General features: G+C 38.2%; 1 protein-coding gene across 1 annotated transcript in view; it reads right to left on the bottom strand.

Moving 5' to 3' along the window:
• Positions 1-11,199, bottom strand: part of PGAP1 (post-GPI attachment to proteins inositol deacylase 1) — a 79,719-nt gene extending 68,520 nt beyond the window's left edge. Inside the window, exons 1-3 of the mRNA XM_005894583.2 lie at positions 10,936-11,199; positions 5,134-5,287; positions 1,833-2,008 (exon numbers count right to left, since the gene is read on the bottom strand). Coding sequence (XP_005894645.1) covers positions 1,833-2,008; positions 5,134-5,287; positions 10,936-11,082 — 477 coding nt within the window. The 5' untranslated portion in view covers positions 11,083-11,199. The remainder of the gene's footprint in view (positions 1-1,832; positions 2,009-5,133; positions 5,288-10,935) is intronic.
• Between the last annotated feature and the right edge of the window lie 13,972 nt (positions 11,200-25,171).

The raw sequence follows: 25,171 nt of genomic DNA, 5'->3' as shown, positions 1-25,171 counted from the left end.
TAATTGGAGTGTTTAATCCATCTACAATTAATATAATTATTGATATTGATCAATTATTGATCTATCATCTTGCCATTTGTTTTCTGTTTGTCCCATCTGTCTTTCGGTTCTTTCCTTTCAGACTGAATACATTTTATTGTACTTTACTGATACTGCATTTTTTTACAAATCAAAGGTCTATGGCAACTTTGCACTGAACAAGTCTATTGGTGCCATTTTCCAATAATATTTATTCACTTTGTGTCACATTTTTGATAATTATTGCAATGTGTCAAACTTCCATTTTATTTGTTATTGTGAGCTGTGTGATCACTGACCTTTGATATTACTACTATGATGGTTCAAACGATGGTCAGCATTTCTTAGCAATATTTTAAAATTAAGGTATGCACATTTTTAAAAACATGATGCTATCACACACTTGATAGTCCATGGTATACTGCAAACATAACTTTATATGAACTAGACCCCAAAAAATTCATGAGACTTGCTTAATTGCAGTATCTGCTTTATTGCAGCAGTCTGGAACCGAACCTGCAGTATCTCTGAAGTAGATCTGTATTTCTCCTCCATTTGTTCTTTAGCTGCATCTCCTTTTTTGTTGTTGTTACTCTAGAAATTACAATATACAACCTGATCAGTCTATCATGAATTAACATTACACTTCTTACTGTAGTGGAATAATTCTATTTATTCCTCTTCCTATCTTTTCACCATTAGTATATATTTTCCTTCTAAATAAATTATAAACTTCATAATGAATTCATTACTGGAAATAAATTTTTTAACCTTTTAATTCTGAACCAATTAGACACTGGCTCTTTAATCCTAACCCTTCCTCCTTGGTATGCTATTGCCTTGTATTGCCATGTGCATACATAATGTAGCACTCAAAGACTAAAAGAATCAAATTTTAGAGCTCCTATCTATGCCTAGTTCTTGGTTCTCTTCCTCTCCTACTCTGACCACAAATCTAGCTATTTCTGTAGTCCCAAATGCCAGCCTCTGCCTTCTTCAGCGTAGTGATGTCAATTTGCTCTGTTTCATCTCTAAGAATTTACCCCATGGTCTGCAAAATGCTTCCAGGCAGAAAGCTGGGCCCTCATGGAGCTCCCATCACATGTTTTCCCTCTTTCAGTGATCATGGTCCTTTACCATTTGGTTGTCCAACATCTGAAAACATGTGCTTCAGGTATTTTCACTAGTTTTGTAATTGTTTATATATGGAAGTGGTCTACTCTGCTGCTGCTGCTGCTAGTACCAGTTATTTAGACAATTAGCAGAATTAACAAACTAGAGGAAAAAAATAGGTAAATTCACAATTAGAGTTGATAATTTCAACAAATCCATACTAACGGATTTAGGAAATGCACTGCACTTCTAATTAGTATATAAAGGGAAAAAAAATGTGTTTTCCCAAAATTCACAAGAAAGAGTACCTGTAAACTGAACTTGAACTTCAAAACCCACAACTGAATTCAAAGCAATAGAATTTCACACAAGAAAACCTTTGGGCCACTTTTGCTTCAACTTCTGTGTGTGTGTGTGTGTGTGTACACACACAACTCTTTGGACCTCATGGACTGTAGCCTGCCAGGCTCCTCTGTCCATGGAATTTGCCAGGCAAGAATACTGGTGTAGCAGCCATTTCCTACTCCAGCAGATCTTCCTGACCTAGGGATCGAACCTGTATCTCCTGTACTGGCAGGCGGATTCTTTATCGCTGAGCCATCTGGGAAGCTCATGTAAACAAATAATTTAAAATATGCTGAGTCTCTTCAACAAAGATACCAATAGGCTGATCACTACTGATTTGCATGATTATCTCATACCTTATAGAGCTTGAGAATTGTTTTAATGCATTCATGCACAAACTTGGTCTGTTTCTGAAGACTTCCACCATACAGTGCCACCAGTTCTTCATTGAAATTCACGCTAAAGAAGTCAAAGTGGTATTTGAAGTCAATGTCTTCGGCTTTTCTAAGTGCAATAGAGCCAATAGAACGAACTGCAGAGGAAAAGGATTAAGTGCATATGAAACAAAAATTTTTAAAGTTTCTTCTATTCTAAAGCTTCAAAATCTCTTAACAAATAACTATCTCACACTCTGAATAAAACCTATTTCAGGGTGACATCCTTAATAATATCACTTTAGAAGAACAAACCCACCTAGCCAATTGTGTGTCTTGTTCTATAAATTTTTAAAAATTAAATATAAAGTGAATGGTTCATTCATTCTCTACCTGTTTCCCCTTCAGCAGGGGCAACAACAGCTAAATGGGAAGAAAGGAATCCTTGCGCAATAAGAAGTAGGAACTTTGTCAAACTTGAGGATTTTAAGAGTGAGAAAATCCTACAAATGTCTGCTCATTACAGCTCATCACAGTGGTTTTAAATACTCATGGAAGATTTGTCTTTTTTTCTTACACATGACATCACTGTAAGTAAATCTTATCATGCTCTACCTTCTAAATATTTCCCCAATCAAGCCTTCTTCACCACTTCCACCACTACCTTCCTAATCCAAGCATCATCATCTCTTGCCTGAACTACTCTAATAGTTTCCTAAACAGGCTCTCTGTTTCTACTGTTGAACTTTGTGATAAAACATATATATGTATATAAGTAATATACATATATTGTGATAAATGTCACATATACTATACATATATAGTGATAAAGTGTGTGTGTATATATATATGTATAGAAACAATTTTTTAAGTTGCTGGTCTCTTAATTTCAAATGTAATTCCCATTTCCCACAATTATACTCTCTAGGTTTTGGGTTTAGTAAACAAAACATTTGTTTGCCACTCCATTTTTTTAAACATATATAATTCACAAACTATGTAACTCATTGTGCAAAGCATACAATTTAATCATATTTTGTATAGTCACAGAGGTATATAATCGTTTTCTGCAATCTAACTTCAGACATTTTTTAATCACTCCCAAAAGAAAACCCTTTACTCATTAGCAGTTACTCTTCATTATTCTCTTCCTCCTAATTCCTAGAAAGCACTATTATATGTGTGTGTGTGTGTGTGTGTGTATAAAACTGAATCACTTTGCTGTATACCTGTAACTAACACAACACTGTAAATCAACTATTCTTCAATGTTTTAAAAGATCTAAGATAAAAAATCAGTAAAAGTTACTTTTACTAGGTTAAAAAAAAATGTTAAGCAGAAGAAGCCAGTCACAGAATAATACACACTGAGTGATTACAGTGAAAAGTTTAAAACAGCCCAAAATTGGGACTTCCTTGGTGGTCCAGTAGTTAAAACTTGGTGCATCCACTGCAGGGGACACAGGTTCAATCCCTGGTTGGGAAACTAAGATTCTGCATGCTGAGTGGCAAGGCCAAAAATAAAAATAATAATAAAATAAAAAATATCAGCTCCTCTTTAAAAAAAAATTTCCTTAATAGCCCCAAATAAGTAGAATGAATTAGAGATGCACACTAAGATGCTAAAACTATAAAGAAAGTAAAGAAAATGACTACCTTAAACTTAGGGTTGTGGCTTCATCTAGAAGGGAAGGAGGGAGTTTTAATCAGGAAAGGGCACACAGGGGCTTCCAGGGTGCTGACGATCTTCTACTTCTTGACTTGAGTATGGCCCCTGGGTACTCACTCTATAATCATTTTTAACCAAATAGTGATAGTCTACACATTTTTCTGTTTATGTGTTATACTTCAAATACAATGATTAAATTTTAAAAATCAGAGTTTATAATTTCCTACCCAACCTCTCCAATAGTTATCCATCACATTTAAATCAAAATTCTAAGTCTCTTCCACAGCTTTTATGATACAGCCTGTGACTACTTTTCCATCCTCATCACTTTTCACTTTCTCTAGTCTCAGTAGCCTTGAATGCACCAAACGTGTTCCTGCTTCCACGTCTTCCCTGAAACAGTACCATACCTTAGTCCCTTGCCATACTCAGGCCTCTGCTCAAAATGTCATCTCCTCATACTGGCCACTTCATCTAGTCACCTCTTGACCCTGTTTATCCTTTATCCCTTACTCGTTTATTTTTCTAACTTTTAACATTGCTGCTAAGTCACTTCAGTCGTGTCCGACTCTGTGTGACCCCATAGACGGCATCCCACCAGGCTCCTCCGTCCCTGGGATTCTCCAGGCAAGAACACTGGAGTGGGTTGCCATTTCCTTCTCCAATGCATGAAAGTGAAAAGTGAAAGTGATGTTCTCAGTCATGTCCGACTCTTAGCGACCCCATGGACTGCAGCCTACCAGGCTCCTCCATCCATGGGATTTTCCAGGCAAGAGTACTGGAGTGGGGTGCCATTGCCTTCTTCAACTTTTAACATTACTGGCATACTAATATCTAGAATATCTAGAATACTGCCTAATATCTAAAACACTGCTTGGCTCATGGTAAGTACCTCATAAATATTTGCTAGCTAAATAGATAAACATGTAAGTAATTATACTTTGTTGCTGTTCAGTCACTAAGTTGTGTCCAACTCTTTGCAACCTCATGGACTACAGCACACCAGGCTTCCCTGTCCTTCACTATCTCCTGGAGTAATACTAAATGTTGAAATAATTCTATTCTCATTATTTAAAGAACACATCATTTTTTTTTAACAATAAAAAAGGGATTTTAGCTGAAATTACTTCTACATTGCTTGACTGTTACACTAGGAATAACTGTTATATTTCAATTTGGAATATGTACACAAATCTTCCCCAACCCCACCTTTCTGTGTTTGCCTCCGTATTTCTAGATCTAATTTAAATAGCTCCAAAAGAAAGAAATCAATCTCCTCTCTTGCTCAGCATAACTTAAACCACCCATTTACTTCTCTAGTCAATCCTTTAGGTTCTCTTTTGTGTACACTCAATTTCTAACATAAACCTCTTACCTCTGCTGATTCCCAAATCCCTATATCATCTATTTATCATCATCTTATCTTCTCCTACTTATTCTCTGCAAAGTGGCTTTCAACTTTTTTTTTATATACTTGTCACATACTTCTCTCAGATAAAATGTCATATATTTGTGTCTCCCAGTATGCGTAGTGAAGTAGTTAATGCAGAGTATGTATCTGAATTAATTCTTTAACTGAATTTCACAGCTTTCAAAATTTATTTTTGAGACTTACCTTGCTTATAACTTCCAGCATTACCAGGAAGAAAGAGAACAGGAATACCTGTTAAAGGGAGAACTTTGTGTTCTTCAGCATAGGACCCTTCTCCATAAAGATACAATTCATAAGCAGGATAGCGTTTTGCCAGTTTCTTTGGAAGTTCAATTTTCTATAGGAAAGAGAAAGCAATTTCACTTTAATATGTTTTAGTAATACAATTCAGTCTCACTATATCCAATTTTGAATTATACAAATTTGAAACAATACAATATAAAAACATTACTGATGATAAAAACTACATTTAATGAACAACAAAGTTCTATTTTTAGTTTACACATATGAAGCATCCGTCTTGAATTGTGTAAGTTTTAAACCATGTAGTCTTTAAGAAAACATAAAATGAGACTACTTAAAATTCTAATATAAATAGAAATTACTCAAAATAGCTGCTGACAAGAGAAAAATACTGGTTTATGTCAGCATGCTCCATGTTAACATAATTGAAAATGCATTATATTTAGTATCACTTATCAATTATACTTATAAATGATAAAAGCTTTCCATTATTAAATGAATTCTTTTTTGCTATTTTAAACTGTTTTGTAATGTCTCTCTCCTTTTACTCAGGTCCTAACATAAACTCCAAGCTGTTGTATCATTCAAAGGAAAGTAAGTTTGTTTTATAATGCAGCTTTCCTACCTCTCAACTTACTACGCTTGACCTACAATGTACTTAACAAATTAATCTGAATCCTACAGCCATGACTTGGTCAAGACATGGACAGTCTTCTCACCACAAACATTCCAATGAATTAGCATCTGTTTCAGTTTTCATGGACCCGGTGCATGGTTTGTCAGTGAGCCTAAAACTACTCTGCAATTCATATTATTATTTACCAAATGAGCCAGTAATTGACATTTCTTTCAACAAAATATAAATGAAGTCTTAATGTCATCCCCAAAAGGTAGGCATCTACAAAATTAGTAGTAAAGCATAAGATCTTCTTCTGCTCCTTTTTTTTTTCTTTTTCTCTTTTACCCCTAAGGGATAGAGACCATTAAGGGCTTCCCTGGTGGCTCAGACAGTAAAGAATCTGCCTGCGATGCAGGAGACCCGGCTTAGATCCCTGAGTTGGGAATATTCCCTGGAGAAAAGAATGGCAACCCACTTCAGTATTCTTGTCTGGAGAACTCCATGGACAGAGGAGCCTGGCGGGCTACAGTCCATGAGGTCACAAAGAGTTGGACACGACTGAGCAGCTAACACTGAGACTAACTGAGAGACCATTAAAAATGAAGCCAGTTATACTGAAAGTAGATTTTATTTAAAGAGACATCAAGAGATTTAATGATCTAGCAGTTATAGATCCTCTGGAGAAGGAAATGGTAACCCACTCCAGTACTCTTGCCTGGAAAATGGACAGAGGAGCCTGGTAGGCATGAGTCCATGGGGTCACAAAGAGTCAGACATGACTGAGCGACTAAACTAAACTAGTAATGTACACGTGCTTGGTAAAAATTTTAACTACTGAGTGAATTTTGAAAATTGTAAATGGGTAATGACTACTGAAAAAAATCACTTCTAAAAAGAATAATTCTGATCATTTATGCAAATTCCTGAATATTTGAGGATGGTACCATAACCAATCTGTGCCAGTAACACCATGAAAACAACTTCAGAGACTGTGAGCTTGTTGTTTAAGTTACTAGCAACTTTATCTCCTCAAATATTCAAAATACAGAGATATCAACTATTTGCTTTAAGATGTGTTTATTTACCTCAACTCAAATTAGTCCCAATATTAATTATGCACAGTAAATAACCAAAAATAAAAAGGATGCAATATTTTGTTCTTTAGGTGTAAATTATGCAAGGAAAAAAATGAGAGAACAAGGGAACAGTTATCTTAACTTCTTATAATTTAGCACACTATTTGAGATAGTAGCACACACACAGTAGGTTCTTTTTAGGACGGTGACTAAACAAAGTTTTGAACAAGTTGAAAACTAACTAAGAAGGATAAAACAATCAAATATATCCAAAAAAGTATTTAATTCCCTGGAGACAGAAAAATAAGCAAAAGAATATTATTTGATAAATTTCATAATCTACTATTATAAAAGCAATTTTATAGTGAGACAGTGTACATTTAAAAATATGACTGCGTATAATATGGAGTAGAAAAAAGCATAAAGATGGAAAAAAAGACATAGAACAAAATATAAAGTGGGAATCATAGGCAATGGCAAAACTGTGTTTCCAACAAAATTCAAGTTGGGAGTAAGTGGCAGGAAAAGACAGGAAGGGTATTGCCTCGATTGAGGACAGAAAAGATATAGGTACACAAAAAGGATGATGTTTAAAAAACAGAAGATGGTCAAGGAGTTTAAAAAAAGAAAACATTTATAGCAACAGGACTCCAATATATTTTAAATTGATTATTTTAAATGAGAACTCTCCCCTACCAAAGACTAACAATCCATTGTCCACACTGCTGTCAAGAAATAACCTTGTTAAAACATATAGCTTATGTGTTTCTTCACTACACACACAGATGATAAATACTTGAGAGGTCCTTTAAAACCTGGTTCTAATTACTCTTACCTACTTCCTTATAACTTATATATGCCATATTTTAAATGTTTTAATATGTTCCAAAATTCAAGATTCAACACGGTATATACTGAAAAAGCTCTACTACCCTTGGGTTCATTAGTTATCCAATTACCTACTCAGAAGGCAGTCAATGTTGGCAGTTTGTGCTTCCAGAAGTAGTTTACATGTACAGTATACAAAAATATAAGCAAATGTGTCTTAGGTTATTTTCTCCTCTTCATAAAAATGATAACATACTATAAATACTACTTATAGAATGTATCCTGGTACCTTCCTACCTTCACAAATGTTCTTTATTCCTGCAATTTTCTTGTTTCGGCACTGTGTGAACTACATACATATCCTACATTGCCCAGTACACAACCTCTTCTCTATAACCACTGACTACTCAAGATGAACATGGCTGTTCTCTTCTGTGAAGAGCCTTGTACACACTCTTACAGTGAAATTATAATGTTCAACACATTATATTTTGCCTATTCATTTCATTCCTGTCTCCCTCATTACACTTTAAAGACAAATTTAAAGGCACAATGTCTGATTTATCTCTAATTCCTCCTCACCCAAATCCCATATCTAAAATTTACTTACACAGAGAAGTCATTAAATGATATACTAAATAAACATCACACTTAGTAACAAAATAAGTGATTTTCATTTCCCAATATCAGCATTTCCTTTCAGAGAGGAGGTCACATATCTACAGTCAAATAAATTATTGTATTAAAAAACACAACACATGTTTTTGTCTCAAATTCTACAATTTGGCTAAAATGTAAGGCAAAAGCTTTCAAGGGTAATGTATATTTTGCCTGGTAGGTTTGTGAGATGTTCGACTAACTCTGAATACAGGAAAACCAAAGGTAGAGGATCAAGAGATAATAAAAAAATTTAAATTCAAAACAATTTTTAGGGTTTCAAATTCCTGTGCCACATTTTATTTTTAAAGTGGAAAATAAAACTGAGCATGTTTCAACCAACCTTTTAAATGCCTCTAAAATTCTGCTAAAGAATATGTAAACAAGAAGTAAAAAAAGAAGAAAAACATCAAAAAAGAGAAAAAAAAAAAAACCCAGTAACTAGGATATTCCATACGCTGGATACCAACGTGTGAACAATTAGAGCTTAATAGAAAATATAACTAAAAGCAATATAAAAATATGTTTAGAATACTTTAAACAAATAATTGGTTCTTAATAGAAAGCCCCCAGTTATCCAGAAATCTCACTTATTATACTCAAAATGACTCATTTCTGTAGGCAGCTTTTGCAACCTAGTGTGCACAATAAAATGAAGAGTCAAACACAAATACTGTAATGAATAAACACTTTTTACACCATAAACATTTACTGAAAATGTGTATCAAAACTCCTGCCACTCTAATATTACAGTACTAAGGTATTATTAACATAAGTATAAAACCTCAAAAATAAATAAAACTTCAAAACAGCAAAAATAAATAAGACTATTCAAGAACAACAAAAAAACCCAAACATCTCTTTTGCATTAGCTACACTAATTTTCTGTGTCTTTCCAGTCAATATTATGCTGCTTTGTTCCCAACACTAAGTGATTTCTACTACTTGAAATGTTAAGATAGCTTCAATAATTGTGGATAATCCAAAAATAAATGGGAATTAGTACTGTATTGTTTCCATTTTAACTAAATTCTTCAATGCAGTACAAAACTAAAACGACCTACTTCAATCTACTGGGAGTTTTCTAATTAAACCAAAGAAAAATAAGAGATTATAAAGGCTCTATTTTCAGTTTTAAAAAAATTTAAACTAAAAGCCCACATATTTAACTATATGCAGGCTCTGATAAACATAAACCAGCATATTCATTTAGAAATTAAAAGACCACTGTAATATGCTAAAATCTGTTCCCTCAATAGTATCTGATATCAAAAGCTTCCATTTCCATATAAGCACTGATCCAAGGTAAAGATCTCAAAACAAATGAAATCTCAATCCCATGCAAGGTAAAGATATCAAAACAAATGAAATCTAAATTTGAATTTTGCCCATGGGAAAGAATGTTCTTCAGCAATTTAAATCTTAAGTAGTTTTAAGATCTAAATAATAGCAGGATAATCAAATAATATCCCTCCATAATGACCTGTACACGGAAACAACCAGGATCTGCATCCCTCACCTCAAAGAATAAGTTTTCTATGGTTTTAAATGCATTTTATCAGTATGTATTATAGTACACATACTTTTTACGGTAGGGAGTTATCATTAAAATATATATTCCATAATTAGAAGATGCATTTAGAAAGGAAAGAATCATTCCGGTGAAATTTCTTTGGATGCCTGTGTAATTTGTCACTCTTTTTACAGCTGGTCATGAATGAAATTCTAGAGTCTACTATGCTGAACCGATAAAGCAACTGTGACTGAAAATATCGAAAACAGAAAGAAAGGTGGGGGCGGAGAGATAGAAGGGCCGGGTCTTTTTAAAATTCCAAACACAATGAGAAAACAAAAATACCACCAGGAAACAGATTTTACATTCAACTGGTAAGGGGCGACACGCCTCTATACACCCAGGACCTGCAAGACTAGGGGGCTCCGCAAAACCTTCCCAGGAGAGAAATGAGTTAGTTCCTCATTTACTTACTCATCAGGTTAGCCTTTCACATACAGGTAACCCTGAAGTCTCTAAAGCAGACCTGGGAACTAGACCTAGGCAATATACGCTCTGTAGAAGCTTGCTTCCCTTCTAGAAAAGCAAGAGCTGACACTCAAACTACTGGGCGGGAGGGGAAGAATTTCGGCGTGTGAGAAGCAAAGGAGGGCTCGGAGCACCTGTTAAGGCAGGAAGGCTGGGAGGAGGGATTTGGGGAGAGACTGGAGCTGAGTCTCCGGGGATGAGGGGCGTCGGGCCCGGCCCTTCTCTGCTCGGGATTCGGGACCGCGAACGGGGCGGAGGAACTGGGAGCAACCCCGAGGGGGGCGGGGAGGATGCTCCGGGAACCATCCATCAAGGACCCCACCGAGAACACAGGACACAAAGGGCAGGAGAAGGGGACCGCGGGGGGCTGCGAAGTACTCTGGGGCCAAGAAAGCAGAGACGCAGTAGGGGTAAGGGGAAGGGAGAGGCGCGGGGAGCCGAGGCAGGGGAAACGCACCGAAGGGTAAGGCTGGAGGGGCCCGAGCCTCGGAGCGGCCAGCGAAGGGAGGGCAGAACCTCACCTGATACTCCGGGTACTCAAACATGTAGCTCATACTGCACTTATTTTCCTCAAAGCCGAAGAAGACGTCCCATAGCCCCAGGGTGGCCATGAAGACCATGAGGGCATAAAACGCCAGGTTCCAGAGATTGACAGAGTGGAGTAACATGACGCCTCCCCCAGTATAGCCGTGGGGCCCTCAGCCCTGACTGAGGGAGCAGAAGAACGTCCCGCTGCCCGCGCGGGAGCGAAACCCGAGCAGCGCGCGCCTGCGTGGACGCCCGGCCTGCCCGCGCGCGCGCCGCGCGTTGCGCCTGCGCGCAGCCTCTCCAAAACCTTCCAGCCCAGCGTCTCCCTGCGAGAGCGGAGGCGGCGTTTGCCGCGGGAGCGCGAATCTGAGGACTGAGAAAAGAGAGCGCGGAGTGGGCTGGGCTGGAGAGTGAGGTGAGGGCGCAAGGAAAAGGAAAAGGAGGAAAGGCAAGGGGAGGGCAATGAGAGGCCGGCTGGAGAGAAAGAAGAGCGGTAAAGGGGGGACGAGAGAGGCATGGGAGAGCGCGGGAGCCCTAGAGCCGAGGAGAGGGAAGGACTGAGAGTGGGCGTCTGGTGGGCTAACCTGGAGAGAGAGGGAGGCGATTAACGATGGTGAGCCAACCAGGCATGGGGAGGGGAGACATCAGACCCCGGGGACCATCAGCTGTCACGTCGCGAACATCTCTCCCTGTGCAGCTTAAAAACCCTAACCGTTCAATTTTGAGACGCCTCAGGCCTCCGCAATTTCGGTTCTCCCAGCGGTGGTGGAGTACATCCACAGGACCGGTTAGCTTAAACAGAGATCAAACGGCGTTTTCTCCCCATCCTTGACCGCCGACGTCGGCCCAGTAGGCAACAGTGCTTAAAAAGCATGGGCTCATAAAAAGCCACCAGCAGGTCGACGAGATTCTAGTCTTGGTATAAGATAAAAGACTGAATCAAAAAGCATCGTTGGTCTTTAAATAATGTTACCAAATTTTTCCATTAAAACTGATGCAACCGATAGGTATCTGTGTGATCAATTTGCCGCTAACTTGCCTTACTCCTCAGAACCTCCACCTCTTCGGAAATTGGTTCCACATTAACATATGGAGACAAATTCCCTCAAGCTTCCACTCAGATTCCCTCAAGTGACTTAATTCATTTAAATGAATTTCAGTTTGGTTTTGCACAAAAGGGTAAAAAAGTAGCTCAGAAACCATTCATAATCACGTATAGCAGCTTCAAAACACTGAAATTGTTAGTAGTTAGACAGAGTAGCACCCTCTAAAGCTGACCCAAGAGCAGATAGCTGTGTGTGTGTGTGTGTGTGTGTGTGGCTAACTACAAAATTATTCTTATCATTATTTTTTGTACTGACTGAATTTCATTCCACTTGGGCTGATTTTCTGTGCAGATGAAGTGTGGCTATGATATGTAAAATAATTTTAAAACTAAAAGGAAGCTTATAGTTTATCTCATATGATACCATGATATTCATATGTTCAGAGCACCTGGTGTCTAGTGTGGAATTAGGAATTTGTGCGGGGTATAAGGAGTCATTTGGGAAAGGGTTTAAATTATACATTAAAAGTGGAGTGCTCAATAGCCTGGGATCTTGAGAACATCACAGGCAGGATATCTGCTCCTTGTTTCCCCTAGCATATCATCATCAGCACAAATAAACCAAGGGTGAAGCTGCACTCATATCTGTTTATCCCAGTGCCTCAAACTTAGTGTACATATGAGTTACTTGGAGATTATACAGCAGATTCTGGGCTTCCTTTATGGCTCAGTGGTAAAGAATCTGCCTACCAATGTAGGAGACACAGATTCTAGCCCTGGTCCAGGAAGTTCTGATGTGCTGTGGAGCAATTAAGCCACAATTATAATTGAACCTGTGCTCTACAGTCTGGAACCACAACTACTGAATCCATACACACCGATACCTGTGTGCCCTAGAGCCCATGCTCTGCAACAAGACAAGCCACCACAATGAGAAGCCTACACACACCATAACTAGAGAAAAGCCCCCGCAGCAACCAAGAACCAACACAGCCAAAACTAAATAATTAAAAAGCAGATTCTGATTCAGTTCTGGAATGAAACCCAAGATTCTGCATTTCTAACAATCTCCTGGGTGATGCCAGTGATGCTGGTCAGTAGACTACACTTTGAGTAGCCAGGATTTATCCTTCCTGAGAGCTCGGCTCTGCAGAGAAAACAATGAACCTGAAGATGACAGAACTTACTGTTCTGATGGCTTACATGAGTTGTGGCAACCTGCTATCTTGATTATCTTCGAAGAAAGGCAGAGACTCAAGTAATCCTTCTAACACTATACCTTTGAACTTTCTTTTTGCCTATTACAAAATTATCCCGATCCTGGCTTCAGTTCATTTCATGTCTAACCTAACCCAGACCATCACTTAACCACCCTCTGCCAGTGCTGTCAACTTCCTGAACTCTTGCCTTTCAATCTTATTCTGTTTATAGGCATCCAACCCTAAGTTGATATAATCTCTGAGCTCTGACACCAGTGTATCTGAGCGCTGCTGGAAAAAATGACACAAACAGTAGTTCAGAAGTATTTTTATATGTTTCTGGTCAACTCCCTCTCCTAGTCCTCAAACCATCTCTTTTTAGGCTGCCTACACCATCTTTCTGTTTCAGCAGATTATCAGTACATAATTTTATCTTCATATTCATATTTATAGATGATTTTGATTTTCACATATACATTCTTTCAACTCTTTGTTTCCAAGTTCATTATCTCCATCCAGTCCTAATTCAGTTAATACATCTTAAGTGATTGGAACAATGCCTGGCAAATAGCAAGCATTATTATGATTATTATGATGTCATTAGAGGACTTCAAAAGCAAATCCCTCTAGTTGTGTTTTAGTTCCCATTGCCTCCTTTCTCTTTTGGAAATTAGTTCTATCAAGTTAGTCTTTGTCAGTCTCTTCAACTCTTCTCTCTCCCTTGAAGCATATAAATATGCTCAGATCATATTAATTTTATTCTTCCAGTTTTATTGAGATATAATTGACAATTCTAAGGCATAGAGCATAATTATTTAACTTACATCATGAAATGATTTCCATAAGAAGTTTAGTAAACACTGATAATCTCACATAGAGACAAAATTAAAGAAATACAAAAAATTCTCCTTGTTAGGAGAACTCTTAGGATTTACTCTCTTAACAGCTTTCATAGATAACATACAGCAGTGTTATTTATATCTATCATGTTGTACATTATATCCCTAGTACTTATTTATAACTGGAAGTTTTGTCCTTTGACCACCTTTGTCCAATTCCCCTTCCCTCTACCCCAGCCTCTGGTAACCACAAATCTGGTCTCTTTTTCTGTGAGTTTATTTGTTTCTGAAGTATAATCGACCTACAATACTATGTTAGTTCCTGATGTACAACATAGTAATTCAATATTTCAATGCATTTCAAATTGATCACTACAATAAGTCTAATTACCAATCCATCACCATATAAAGACATTATGGTATTATTGATTATATTCCCCACACTGTACATTTAATACCTGTGACTCATTCATTTTGTGACTGGAAGTTTGTACCTCATAATCTCACTCACCTATTTCTCTTATCCTTGTACCCCACCTGCCTCCTGGCAACTACTTGTTTGTTCTCTTTATTTGTGGTTCTGTGTTTTGTTGTGTTTGTTCATTTGTTCTGTTTTTTTAGATTCCATATAAGTGAAATCATACAGTAGTTGTCTTTCTCTGATTTATTTCACATAAGCTAATACCTTCTGGGTCCACCTATGTTGTTGCAAATGGCAAAAAGTTTCATTTTTTATGGTTGAATAATATTCCATCATATATACACATACACATGTGTGTGCATGTGTGTATCACAACTTCTTTATCCACTCATCTATTGATGGGAACTTGGGTTGTGTCCATATTTTGGCTATTATGAATAATGCTGCAATGATCACAGAGGTACATATATCTTTCTGAATTAGTATTTTTGTTTTCTTCAGATAAGTACACAGAAGTATAATTGCCAGGTCACACGTGCATGCTAAATCATTTCAGTCATGTCCAACTCTTTGCCACCTTATGAACCATAGCCCCCCAGGCTCCTCTGTCCATGGGGATTCTCCAGGCAAGCATACTGGTGTGGGTTGCCATTTCCTTCTCCAGGGAATCTTCCCAACCCAGGGATCAAACCTGCAATTAATGTCTCCTACATTGGCAGGCAGGTTCTTTACCACTAGTGCCAGCTGGGCCAGGTCATAGGGTAGTTCAATTTAAAATTTTTTGAGGAACCTACTGTTTTTCATAGTGGTTACACCAATTTAAATTTCTACCAACACCTGTACCTCACTAACATTTGTTATTTGTTGTCTTTTTTATAATAGCCATTCTAAGAGGTGAGAGGTGATTTTTCATTGTGGTTTTGACTTGCATTAGCTCTTATTAAAATAAAAAGACAAATCTTCCCTGCAATTATTGCCTATAACTCTTATCTTTTCATCTCAGTTAGGATTTTTAAAGGTATGACTTTTTAAATTTGTGTGTGCGTGCTAAGTTGCTTCAGTCCGTCTGACTCTTCGTGATCCTATGGACTGTAGCCCACCAGGCTTCTCTGTCCATGGGATTCTCCAGGCAAGAATACTGGAATGGGTTGCACTTAAATTAATGCAAATTTCATAAAGGAAATGACCAGATTATAATCATTTGACAATCACCGCTCAACTGAAATATTTACTAAATTCATTAATATGTCAGTTTCTTAGGAACCAGAAATCAAATTGCCAACATCCATTGGATCATAGAAAAAGCAAGAGAGTTCCAGAAAAAACATCTATTTCTGCTTTACTAACTATGCCAAAGCCTTTGACTGTGTGGATCACAACAAACTGTGGAAAATTCTTAAAGAGATGGGAATACCACACCACCTTACCTGCCTCCTGAGAAATCTGTATGCAGATCTACAAATAATAGTTAGACCTGGACACGGGAAAACAAACTGGTTCCAAATAGGAATAGGAGTACATCAAGGCTGTGTATTGTTATGCTGCTTATTTAACTTCCCTAGAGAAGGAAATGACAACCCACTCCAGTATCCTTGCCTGGAAAATTCCATGGATGGAGGAGCCTGGCAGGCTATATATAGTTCATGGACTCGCAAAGAGACACGACTGAGTGACTTCACTTTCCTTTCATTTTCATGCGAAATGCTGAGCTGGATGAAGCACAAGCTGGAATCAAAATTGCTGCGAGAAATATCAATAACCTCAGATATGCAAATGACACCACCATTATGGTGGAAAGTGAAGAACTAAAGAGCCTCTTGATGAAAGTGAAAGAGGAGAGTGAAAAAGCTGGCTAAAAGCTCAACATTCAGAAAACGAAGATCATGGCATCCGGTCCCATCACTTCATGGCAAATAGATGGGGAAACAGTGGAAACAGTGTCAGACTTTATTTTTTTGGGCTCCAAAATCACTGCAGATGGTGATTGCAGCCATGAAATTAAAAGATGCTTGCTCCTTGAAAGAAAACCTATGAACAACCAAGACAGCATATTAAAAAGCAGAGACATTACTTTGCCAACAAAGGTGTGTCTAGTCAAAGCTATGGTTTTTCCAGTAACCATTATGGATGTGATAGTTGGACCATAAAGAAAGCTGAGCGCTGAAGAATTGATGCTTTTGAACCGTGGTGTTGGAGAAGATTCTTGAGAGTCCCTTGGGCTGCAAGGAGATCCAACCAATCAATCCCAAAGGAAATCAGTCCTGAATATTCATTGGAAGGACTGATGGTGAAGCTAAAGTTCCAATAGTTTGGCCACGTAATGCAAAGAACTGACTCATTTGAAAAGACCCTGATGCTGGGAAAGACTGAAGGCAGGAAGAGAAGGCGACAACAGAGGATGAGATGGTTGGATGGCATCACTGACTTGATGGACATGAGCTTGAGCAAGCTCTGGGAGTTGGTGATGGACAGGGAAGGATTGCAAGCTACAGTTCATGGAGTTGCAAAGAGTCGGACAAGACTGAGCAAATGAACTAAACTTTCTTAGGAAACCTTTTAGGCTTGCTTAAGAGCAATGGCACCCGACCCCAGTACTCTTGTCTGGGAAATCCCATGGACGGAGGAGCCTCGGAGGCTACAGTCCATGGGGTCGCTAAGAGTCGGACATGGCTGAGTGATTTCACTTTCACTTTTCACTTTCATGCATTGGAGAAGGAAATGGCAACCCACTCCAGTGTTCTTGCCTGGAGAATCCCAGGGACAGAGGAGCCTAGTGGGCTTCCATCTATGGGGTCGCACAGAGTCAGACATGACTGATGCGACTTAACAGCAGCAGCAGCAGCAGCAACAAGCTCCCCTTAGTTTTTGTCTATTTTATTTACTGGATGCAAAAACTATCCTGTCAACGTATGGTAACCACCCTCATATTACCTGACTTGGAATATAGGAAAAAGAATGGTGCTGTTTGGTGTGGGAATCTATATGCTTCCTAATATAATTCAATAAATTATACTGATATCAAAGTACTACACTCATGTGACAGGTTTTTAAATAAACTTTATTTCCTTTGTTTCTTTATACATATACATACACACACACACACACACACACACATATATATATATATGTACTAGATTGGCTCTTAGAAACTAAAATTTATTCTACTCAATTTGTTTAAAGCTTTTTCTCAAACTTGTTAGTATTTACCTCCTAGTACCTTATATGCACAGATTCCCCAGTGGCTCAGCAATAAAGAATCCACCTGCAAAGCAGGAGACATGGGTTTGATCCCTGGGTGGGTAAGTCCCCCTGGAGGAGGAAATGGCAACCCACTGCAATATTCTTGCCTGGAAAATCCCACAGATAGAGGAGCCTGGCGAGCTGCAGTCCATGTGGTCGCAAAGAGTCAGACATAACTGTGCAGCTGAGCACCTTTTATGTAACAGGCATTCAATAACATTTGTTTTTAATTTACTTGAAAATAAATCAGATTCTACAAATTACAGTTGTAAAGCCTCACCTTTTTCTCTGATGTTTCAAAGCTTGAAAAGAAAACATAATGCCAGCAACTCTGTGGCTGCTAGCTCTGTTTCCAAGGAAACAGAGAATAAATCATCAAAAACAAAATAAGGATTTTCAACCTGATTACCCTTTTCTCACCAGTTCAGTCTCCATTGCTGCAAAATGAAAGGCAACATAACCTCAGCCCTGCAATCCAGATTTTCAATTCTATTTGTGCTGTCTCTCACTATTAAAACCAGGAGAAAAATTTAATCTCTTGGGTTATATGTTGGTTTTCTCCTAGAGAGTTAAACTCATTCACAAGGATGAAGAATACCTTTTGAATATAAAATACCATGTACATTTGCTGAATAAGTTAATATGTTTTAACATCAAAACTGTCAAATGTTTAAATTATTGAATCTCAGATTTAACATTTCTTGGGAATAATATAAGTAATGAGAATTTCTAAGAAAAGGATAAAGAGTTCTAGGATGAAATGTTTTATTTAAAGAAATAAAGAGGAGAGGATGAAAAACTGATAGGAATCAAGGCGGAAATAATTGCATTTTCATTTCACAGAGCAAAATACCATTATAACATTGTTCTTTTTTCTGCAGATTTGTATCTACTGTGATAAAAATCATGCTCTGGAACAATATAGGTAGCTATAGATAACAAAACTTTGATTTATCATTGTCATATTACCTAGTGGTGCTATGTGTTTTATAAAGGCAGTGTTCCTTTCAAATCAACACATTTTACATCTTAAATTTACAAAATGTTATGTGTTAGTTATATCTCAGTAAAGCTGGGGGAGTAAAAAGCAGTATTCCTCTATTTAAAAAATGTAGTTAAAACCAGAAGATTCTCTTTGGGGTAAAGTGCACAATAGAAATTTGCTTTAATGAAAGTGCAGTTCAGGAGGGCCTAGGTGGCATATTAATATTTTTTAGATAATGAATACTGAAATTCAGATAATAGCGCTAATGGGAAAGAATGATTCATATCACCATTGTTTGGGGACTTCCTTACATCAGTTTTCCACTTATATATCTACTTCCCCCAAAGGATTCCAGCTTTTTAAAGGCCTGGCCTACACGAGGGTGTTGGTCATTTTTAATACATACACTCAGTATCTAGTAATTGGAGGTATTCTTCCATGTTTTTGAATATATATATTCAATTTTGAATATATATTTATTTAATAATACCCTATACTTTACATGAAGGTTTAGCTACATCTGGCCTTTTACTATGAAAGGCAAAATTTGTGGTATTCAAACACATTTTAATTATAAACACTTAAAAAAGACTTGGAGAATAAAATATTAATCTAGAAATTTAGCTAACATAAAAACCTTAATGTTAAGAGAGAATATATAGTACCAACATGTGAAACACACACGCACTTACTTTGAGAACAGTAAGACATATAGGAAAAAATGGTGAGTTCTGGCTAAAGGACATGTTTATATATTTAAGCAAAGTATGGAACATGATAAGACCTATAGAAATATTAGCAAAGGATCTGGAAATGTATCCTCATTTGTACACTGAGGAAGTTGAGGAAGTTGCACTAAATCAGAAGTCACCAAACTTTCTATAAAGGGCCAGATAATATTTTCAGCCTTGTGGGCCGTAAAGTCTCTGTCACAATTACTCAACTCCTGTTGTAACATGAATGGACCTGCAGATAATAGGTAAATAAATATGATTGTGTTGTAATAAAACTTTATTTACAAAAACAGGCAGTGGGCCAAATTTGGCCTCTTGGCCATAGTTTGTTGATTCCTGGGCTAGAAAATTCTCCCAATATCCCAGATTCAATATTCTATACCTATGAATATTAACGTTAGCCAATGCCACTTTTCTGATTTTCCAACTCATTAGACATTGGTCAAGAAGTGCAACTAATGATGAAAGAGCAGAAAACTTAGCTTTTAAGTGTTTTTCAAACTTTAGCTAAATGTACGTCAGTTTAACCAGAGTTCTATTTAATATCACTGTGCATATGCATGAAATATTGTGACATTGCTTGATATAGTATTATGACTAATTTTATTAATAGATCTATTTAAATTAACTACCTAATATATTTTATGAAGCATATTCATATATATATGGATATAAGAAATCTCTCTAAGAAACTTTAAGGCAAAATAATCACCACTAATTTTTTTGTTGTATTTGCACCATTAATTTTTATGAATCTTAAGTTTCCTTTTAGGGGGCTAGGGGCCAAAGTAATAGTCACTCATATGTTAGGTCAGAAAGCTAAGCCTACACAAAGTTCTACATTGCCTTTCTTACCATATGAGTGTCTCATCTACAAGATTCTTAATGCATGACTCCCCTGATCCTGGTGATAGACCAGAGAGAAAATAATCACATGTAAATATTTTTTTATGCTAAAAGCATTTTATACTTCCCTGGTGGCTCAGACAGTAAAGCATCTGTCTACAATGTGGGAGATCAGGGTTCGGTCCCTGGGTCGGGAAGATTGCCTACGGAAGGAAATGGCAACCGACTCCAGTACTATTGCCTGGAAAATTCCATGGATGGAAGAGCCTGGTAGGCTACATACAGTCCATGGGGTCACAAAGAGTCAGACACAACTGAGCGACTTCACTTCACTTCAAAAGCAGGGTAAGTAGAAGGTTTCTATGGAACTTGAGGGACAAACTCCTGTTTAAGATAATCTCGGTAAAAATGAGATGATGGTGGAAGCAAACTGACATTTCTAGGAAGAATTGCTATGGGTGGATTTCCCTGGTGGTCCAGTGGTTAAAAATCCACCTGCCAATGCAGGAGACTCTGGAAAGAGTCCACATGCCATGGAGCAACTAAGCCCACGCGCTGCATGCGCATGCCTAGAGCCCATGCCTAAAGCCCATGCTCCAAAAGAAGAAAGGCCCCAGCAATGAGAAGCCCTGCACATCACAATGAAGAGTAGCCCTGGCTCGCTGCAACTAGACAAAGCCTGCACATAGCAACAAAGACCCAGCACAGCCAAAAATAAATAAGTAAAAATTTTAAAACAAAATTGTTATGGGTATCTCGTTTTCCTTGATTAGTTAGCCTTTTAACGCTAAATTACTTATGACCTGATAAGAAGCAGAGGGAGTTTCCAAGGAGTCCAAACTTCAAAATGAACTTTTGTCAGCTAAGAGTTTAATGTAAGGAGGCCTGGTTCAGTTTTTATCTTTGACCCACAATTTTTAATGATTTGGGAAATTAATTATCTTGAGCCTCAGTTTCCTCATCTGAAAAACAGGAAGAATAATTCTACTCTGGGGATTGCTTGGAAGATTACAAATATCTGTGTAAAGTGTGATACGGTAAAATAACTGTGATATGTATTAGAAACACAAAAAATGTAACTAGTATTACTGTGAGCTTCATAGCACTTGGCTACTTAGAAAAGCTAGTAGTAGACTCAGTAAACTCAAAAAGACTTTCCTGGTACCAGAATGAAAAATAAAATAGAAAGACTAGTGGTTCACAAGTAACAGAACATAAGGACCACCATCTTTTTAATCTGTCAAACAGGCTAACAAGATATATGGCACCAATTCAGAAATACCGATTAAATTACAAAAGGTGCGAAGTCCTTTAAAGGAGAGATGAATACACGTTACTAACAGGCAGCAGAAAGATGCACGATCTTTTAGCATTTTTAGGGGATGGGTAGTTTCCCCAAGGGAAGCACATTTCAGTGAAAGCACAGAGCTTCTGTGGACAGTTGATTTCGGACCCCTGTCACACCTATGGTCCAGGGCAGCGTCCAGCATGTGTCTGTTTCTCTGTTTTAGTGGCTCTTCTTAAGGCTGTGTGACACTTTTCCCCTCTGTATTGCGAGGCTTACTGCAAACACACAGCTGCTATTATGCTTCTTAAGCCCTTTCTGCTGGGCAGTTGCCAGCTGCTAAAACCCTGCTTCAAAGACCCCAAGAAATGAAACATATGGGAAGATTCCAGGCTCACTTGCTGGATGTTGTGGAGGCCAATGCCAAGATAAGCACAATAAGGGTCCCTGGCTCCACTGTTCTGAAAACCTTCAATTCAGTGAGTCACATTATAAAGCTCTAGGAACTCCCCTCCAATAGGTTCTGCATGACTAATACCCATTTGGTTCTTTGGGCAGAGACAGAGCCAGTAGGCAGAATCTGTCTGGGAGGGGTTAGCCTGATTTTCAACTTGTTATATCTTTTCCTGTGTCTTGTGGGTGAGTCACATGCTGTGAGTTTTAAGCAGACAGGTATGTACTGGCACCCATGTCTGCTCAGTCTAGCCTAACAATTCCTACTCCAGTGCTCCTGACTTACCCTGATGGCTATGTGGATGGAAGACAACGAGTCCTCCTTTCTCCTAACTGGTGCCAAGATGGGTCCCTCCAAGCAGTCTGTTAAAAGAATCCAAAAAATAAGGGTAAGACTGAGGTCAGAAACTGAGGTGACAAGTTTCCAAAGTGTAAAGAAGCTGTCGTTGGTGCTATTGAGTCACTCAGTCATGTCTGACTCTGCAACCCGATGGACTGCAGCACGCCAGACCTCGCTGTCCCTATCTCCCAGAGTTTGCTCAAATTCATGTGCATTGAGTCAGTGATGCCATCCAACCATCTCATCCTCTGTCGTCCCCTTCCCCTCCTGCCCTCAATCTTTAAAGCAGAGTGAAAAGCAGAACAAAGTCAAGGTTTCAAGACAACAACCAGTGGCTTCAAGTCTGAATATAAGAAAAGGCAAGAACCAGAGTCTAAGGAGCAAAATGAAGATGATTGCTTGGGGGTGCCATCAGAGTTAGACAAGAGCAAGGGAACTCAAAATATAGTTAATATATCATAGTTAAATAGAGCATACTTCTATGGTCAGATGCCAACATGCCTTGGAGGCCCCAGATATGCTTCTATGGACCTCCCTGATTCCTCTCATCCATATCTACCTCTCCATGCTAAATATAAGCATCGTGGATTAATGGTACTAATATTGTGTGAAACTGGTAATGGTCCTCATCAGATATTTGGATACCCATGTTCATAGAAGCATTATGTGTTCATGACAAAATGTAGAAGCTACCCAAGAGTCCATATATAAATGAATAGATAAACAAAATATGGTGTGTGTGTACACAATATGTGTTTATACAACAGAATATAATTCAGCCTTAAAGAGTAAGGGAGTTCTGACACCTGCTACAACATAGATGAATCTTGAGGACATTATGCAAAATGAAATAAGCCAGTCACAAAAAAGATAAATACCATATGATTCCACCTATATGAGGCTCCAAGAGCAGTCAAATTCATAGAAATAGAAAGTAGAACATGGTTATCAGGGGCTGGGAGGGGCAAGGGTACAGAATTTCAGTTTTGCAAGATGAAAGAAGCCTGGAGATGAAAGGTGGTGATGGTTGCATAACAATGTAAATGCAAGTAAGACTACTGAATTGTACACTAAAAAATGGTTAAGATAGTAAATCTTATGTTTTATGTATTTTACTACAATTTTTTCAAGGGGTGATTGCCTTGGAGGATTATCACTTTTCATAGCAGTGGTGACTGGTGTGAATCATACACAAATTCTGTCCTCAATGCGTTTTCAGTTTAGTGAGAAATCCAATGATTCTTGTTCTTAGGAAAGAGAAAATATCAAAAGATATTTTTAGGAATTTTTAGTCTCACTCACAAATAGAAGTGTCTTCCTTTTGGCACCACCAAGAAGCGAATATTTTGCTGCCAATATGTTAAGTTTCCTGGGGAGTAATTAATAGCCCATCCTACTATGAGAGAAAGCAGGGGAGGAAAAGGAGGCAGATTAGGATAAAGTGTTATGTGGAATGCAGTGTGCTCAAGAAAAATCAGAAAAAAAGAGGAAAGGATGGGAAATGAAGATAACAGAAGTGAAAAGTAGAAAGAAATATAAAATCTGAAGAAAAAGAAAAAAATGTAGCGGTGCTCTGCTTAGTCAGTCATGTCTGACTGTTTGCAACCACATGGACTGTAGCCCACCAGGTTCCTCTGTCCATGGGATTCTCCAGGCCAGAATACTGGAGTGGGTTGCCATGCCCTCCTCCAGGGGATCTTCTCATCCCAGGGATCGAACACAGGTTTCCCACATTGCAGGTGGATTCTTTACCAACTGAGCCACCAGAGAAGCCCTCTACTAAAGTCTGTGAACCCCTAGCAGTGAGCATGACAACAAGGGCCTTGGAACTTTAAGGCACAATAATCTGTCAGCAGAAGAGCTCAACAGTAAAGACACTGTGGAACACATGGGAGAACAAGAGAAGGCTCTACACATGGACATCACCAGATGGTCAACACCGAAATCAGATTGATTATACTCTTTGCAGCCAAAGATGGAGAAGCTCTATACAGTCAGCAAAAATAAGACCTGGAGCTGACTGTGGCTCAGATCATGAACTCCGTATTGCCAAATTCAGACTGAAATTGAAGAAAGTAGGGAGAGAGAAACTGAGTATGGACCTCAGCTCCGCTCAATCTTTGAGCTGTTGTAACCCTCTGTAGGAGAAGGGAAGCCTAAACAACATCTATAGGCTTTCTTTAGAATAGTGCTCCTACAACTTTTGTAAGCATCAGAATCCTCTTGAAGGCTTATTAAAACAGAGAACGCTATGCTGACACCCAGAGATTCTTCTTTAGTAGATCTTGGTTGGGAACTGAAAATTTGCATTTCTAACAACTTCCCAGGTGATGCAGGATGCTATTCATTTGGGGACCACACTATAAGAACCACAACTCTAGAATTAAAGAGGTATAGAATATTGCATCAGTTTTCGGTTTTTTTATTGCTTAAGAAGGAAGGCCCAAAGCAATAATTGTAGTAAGGGACTGTACTAAAAATGTTTAAATCCAGGTAAACCTAGTCCATTCAATACCACAGTAATCCAAGTCTATGCCCCAACCAGTAATGATGAAGAAACTGAAGTCGAACGGGTCTATGAAGACCTACAAGACCTTCTAGAACTAACACCCAAAAAAGATGTCCTTTTCATTATAGGGGACTGGAATGCAAAAGTAGGAAGTCAAGAAACAACTGCAGTAACAGGCAAATTTGGCCTTGGAGTACAGAATGAAGCAGGCCAAAGGCTAATAGAGTTTTGCCAAGAGAATGCACTGGTCATAGCAAACACCCTCTTCCAACAACACAAGAGGAGACTCTACATATGGACATCACCAGATGGTCAACACTGAAAACAAATTGT

Source organism: Bos mutus, chromosome 2 (genome assembly GCF_027580195.1).
Source record: "Bos mutus isolate GX-2022 chromosome 2, NWIPB_WYAK_1.1, whole genome shotgun sequence".
NCBI classification, from domain to species: Eukaryota; Metazoa; Chordata; class Mammalia; order Artiodactyla; family Bovidae; genus Bos; species Bos mutus.
This window is presented reverse-complemented; position numbering and strand designations above follow the sequence as displayed.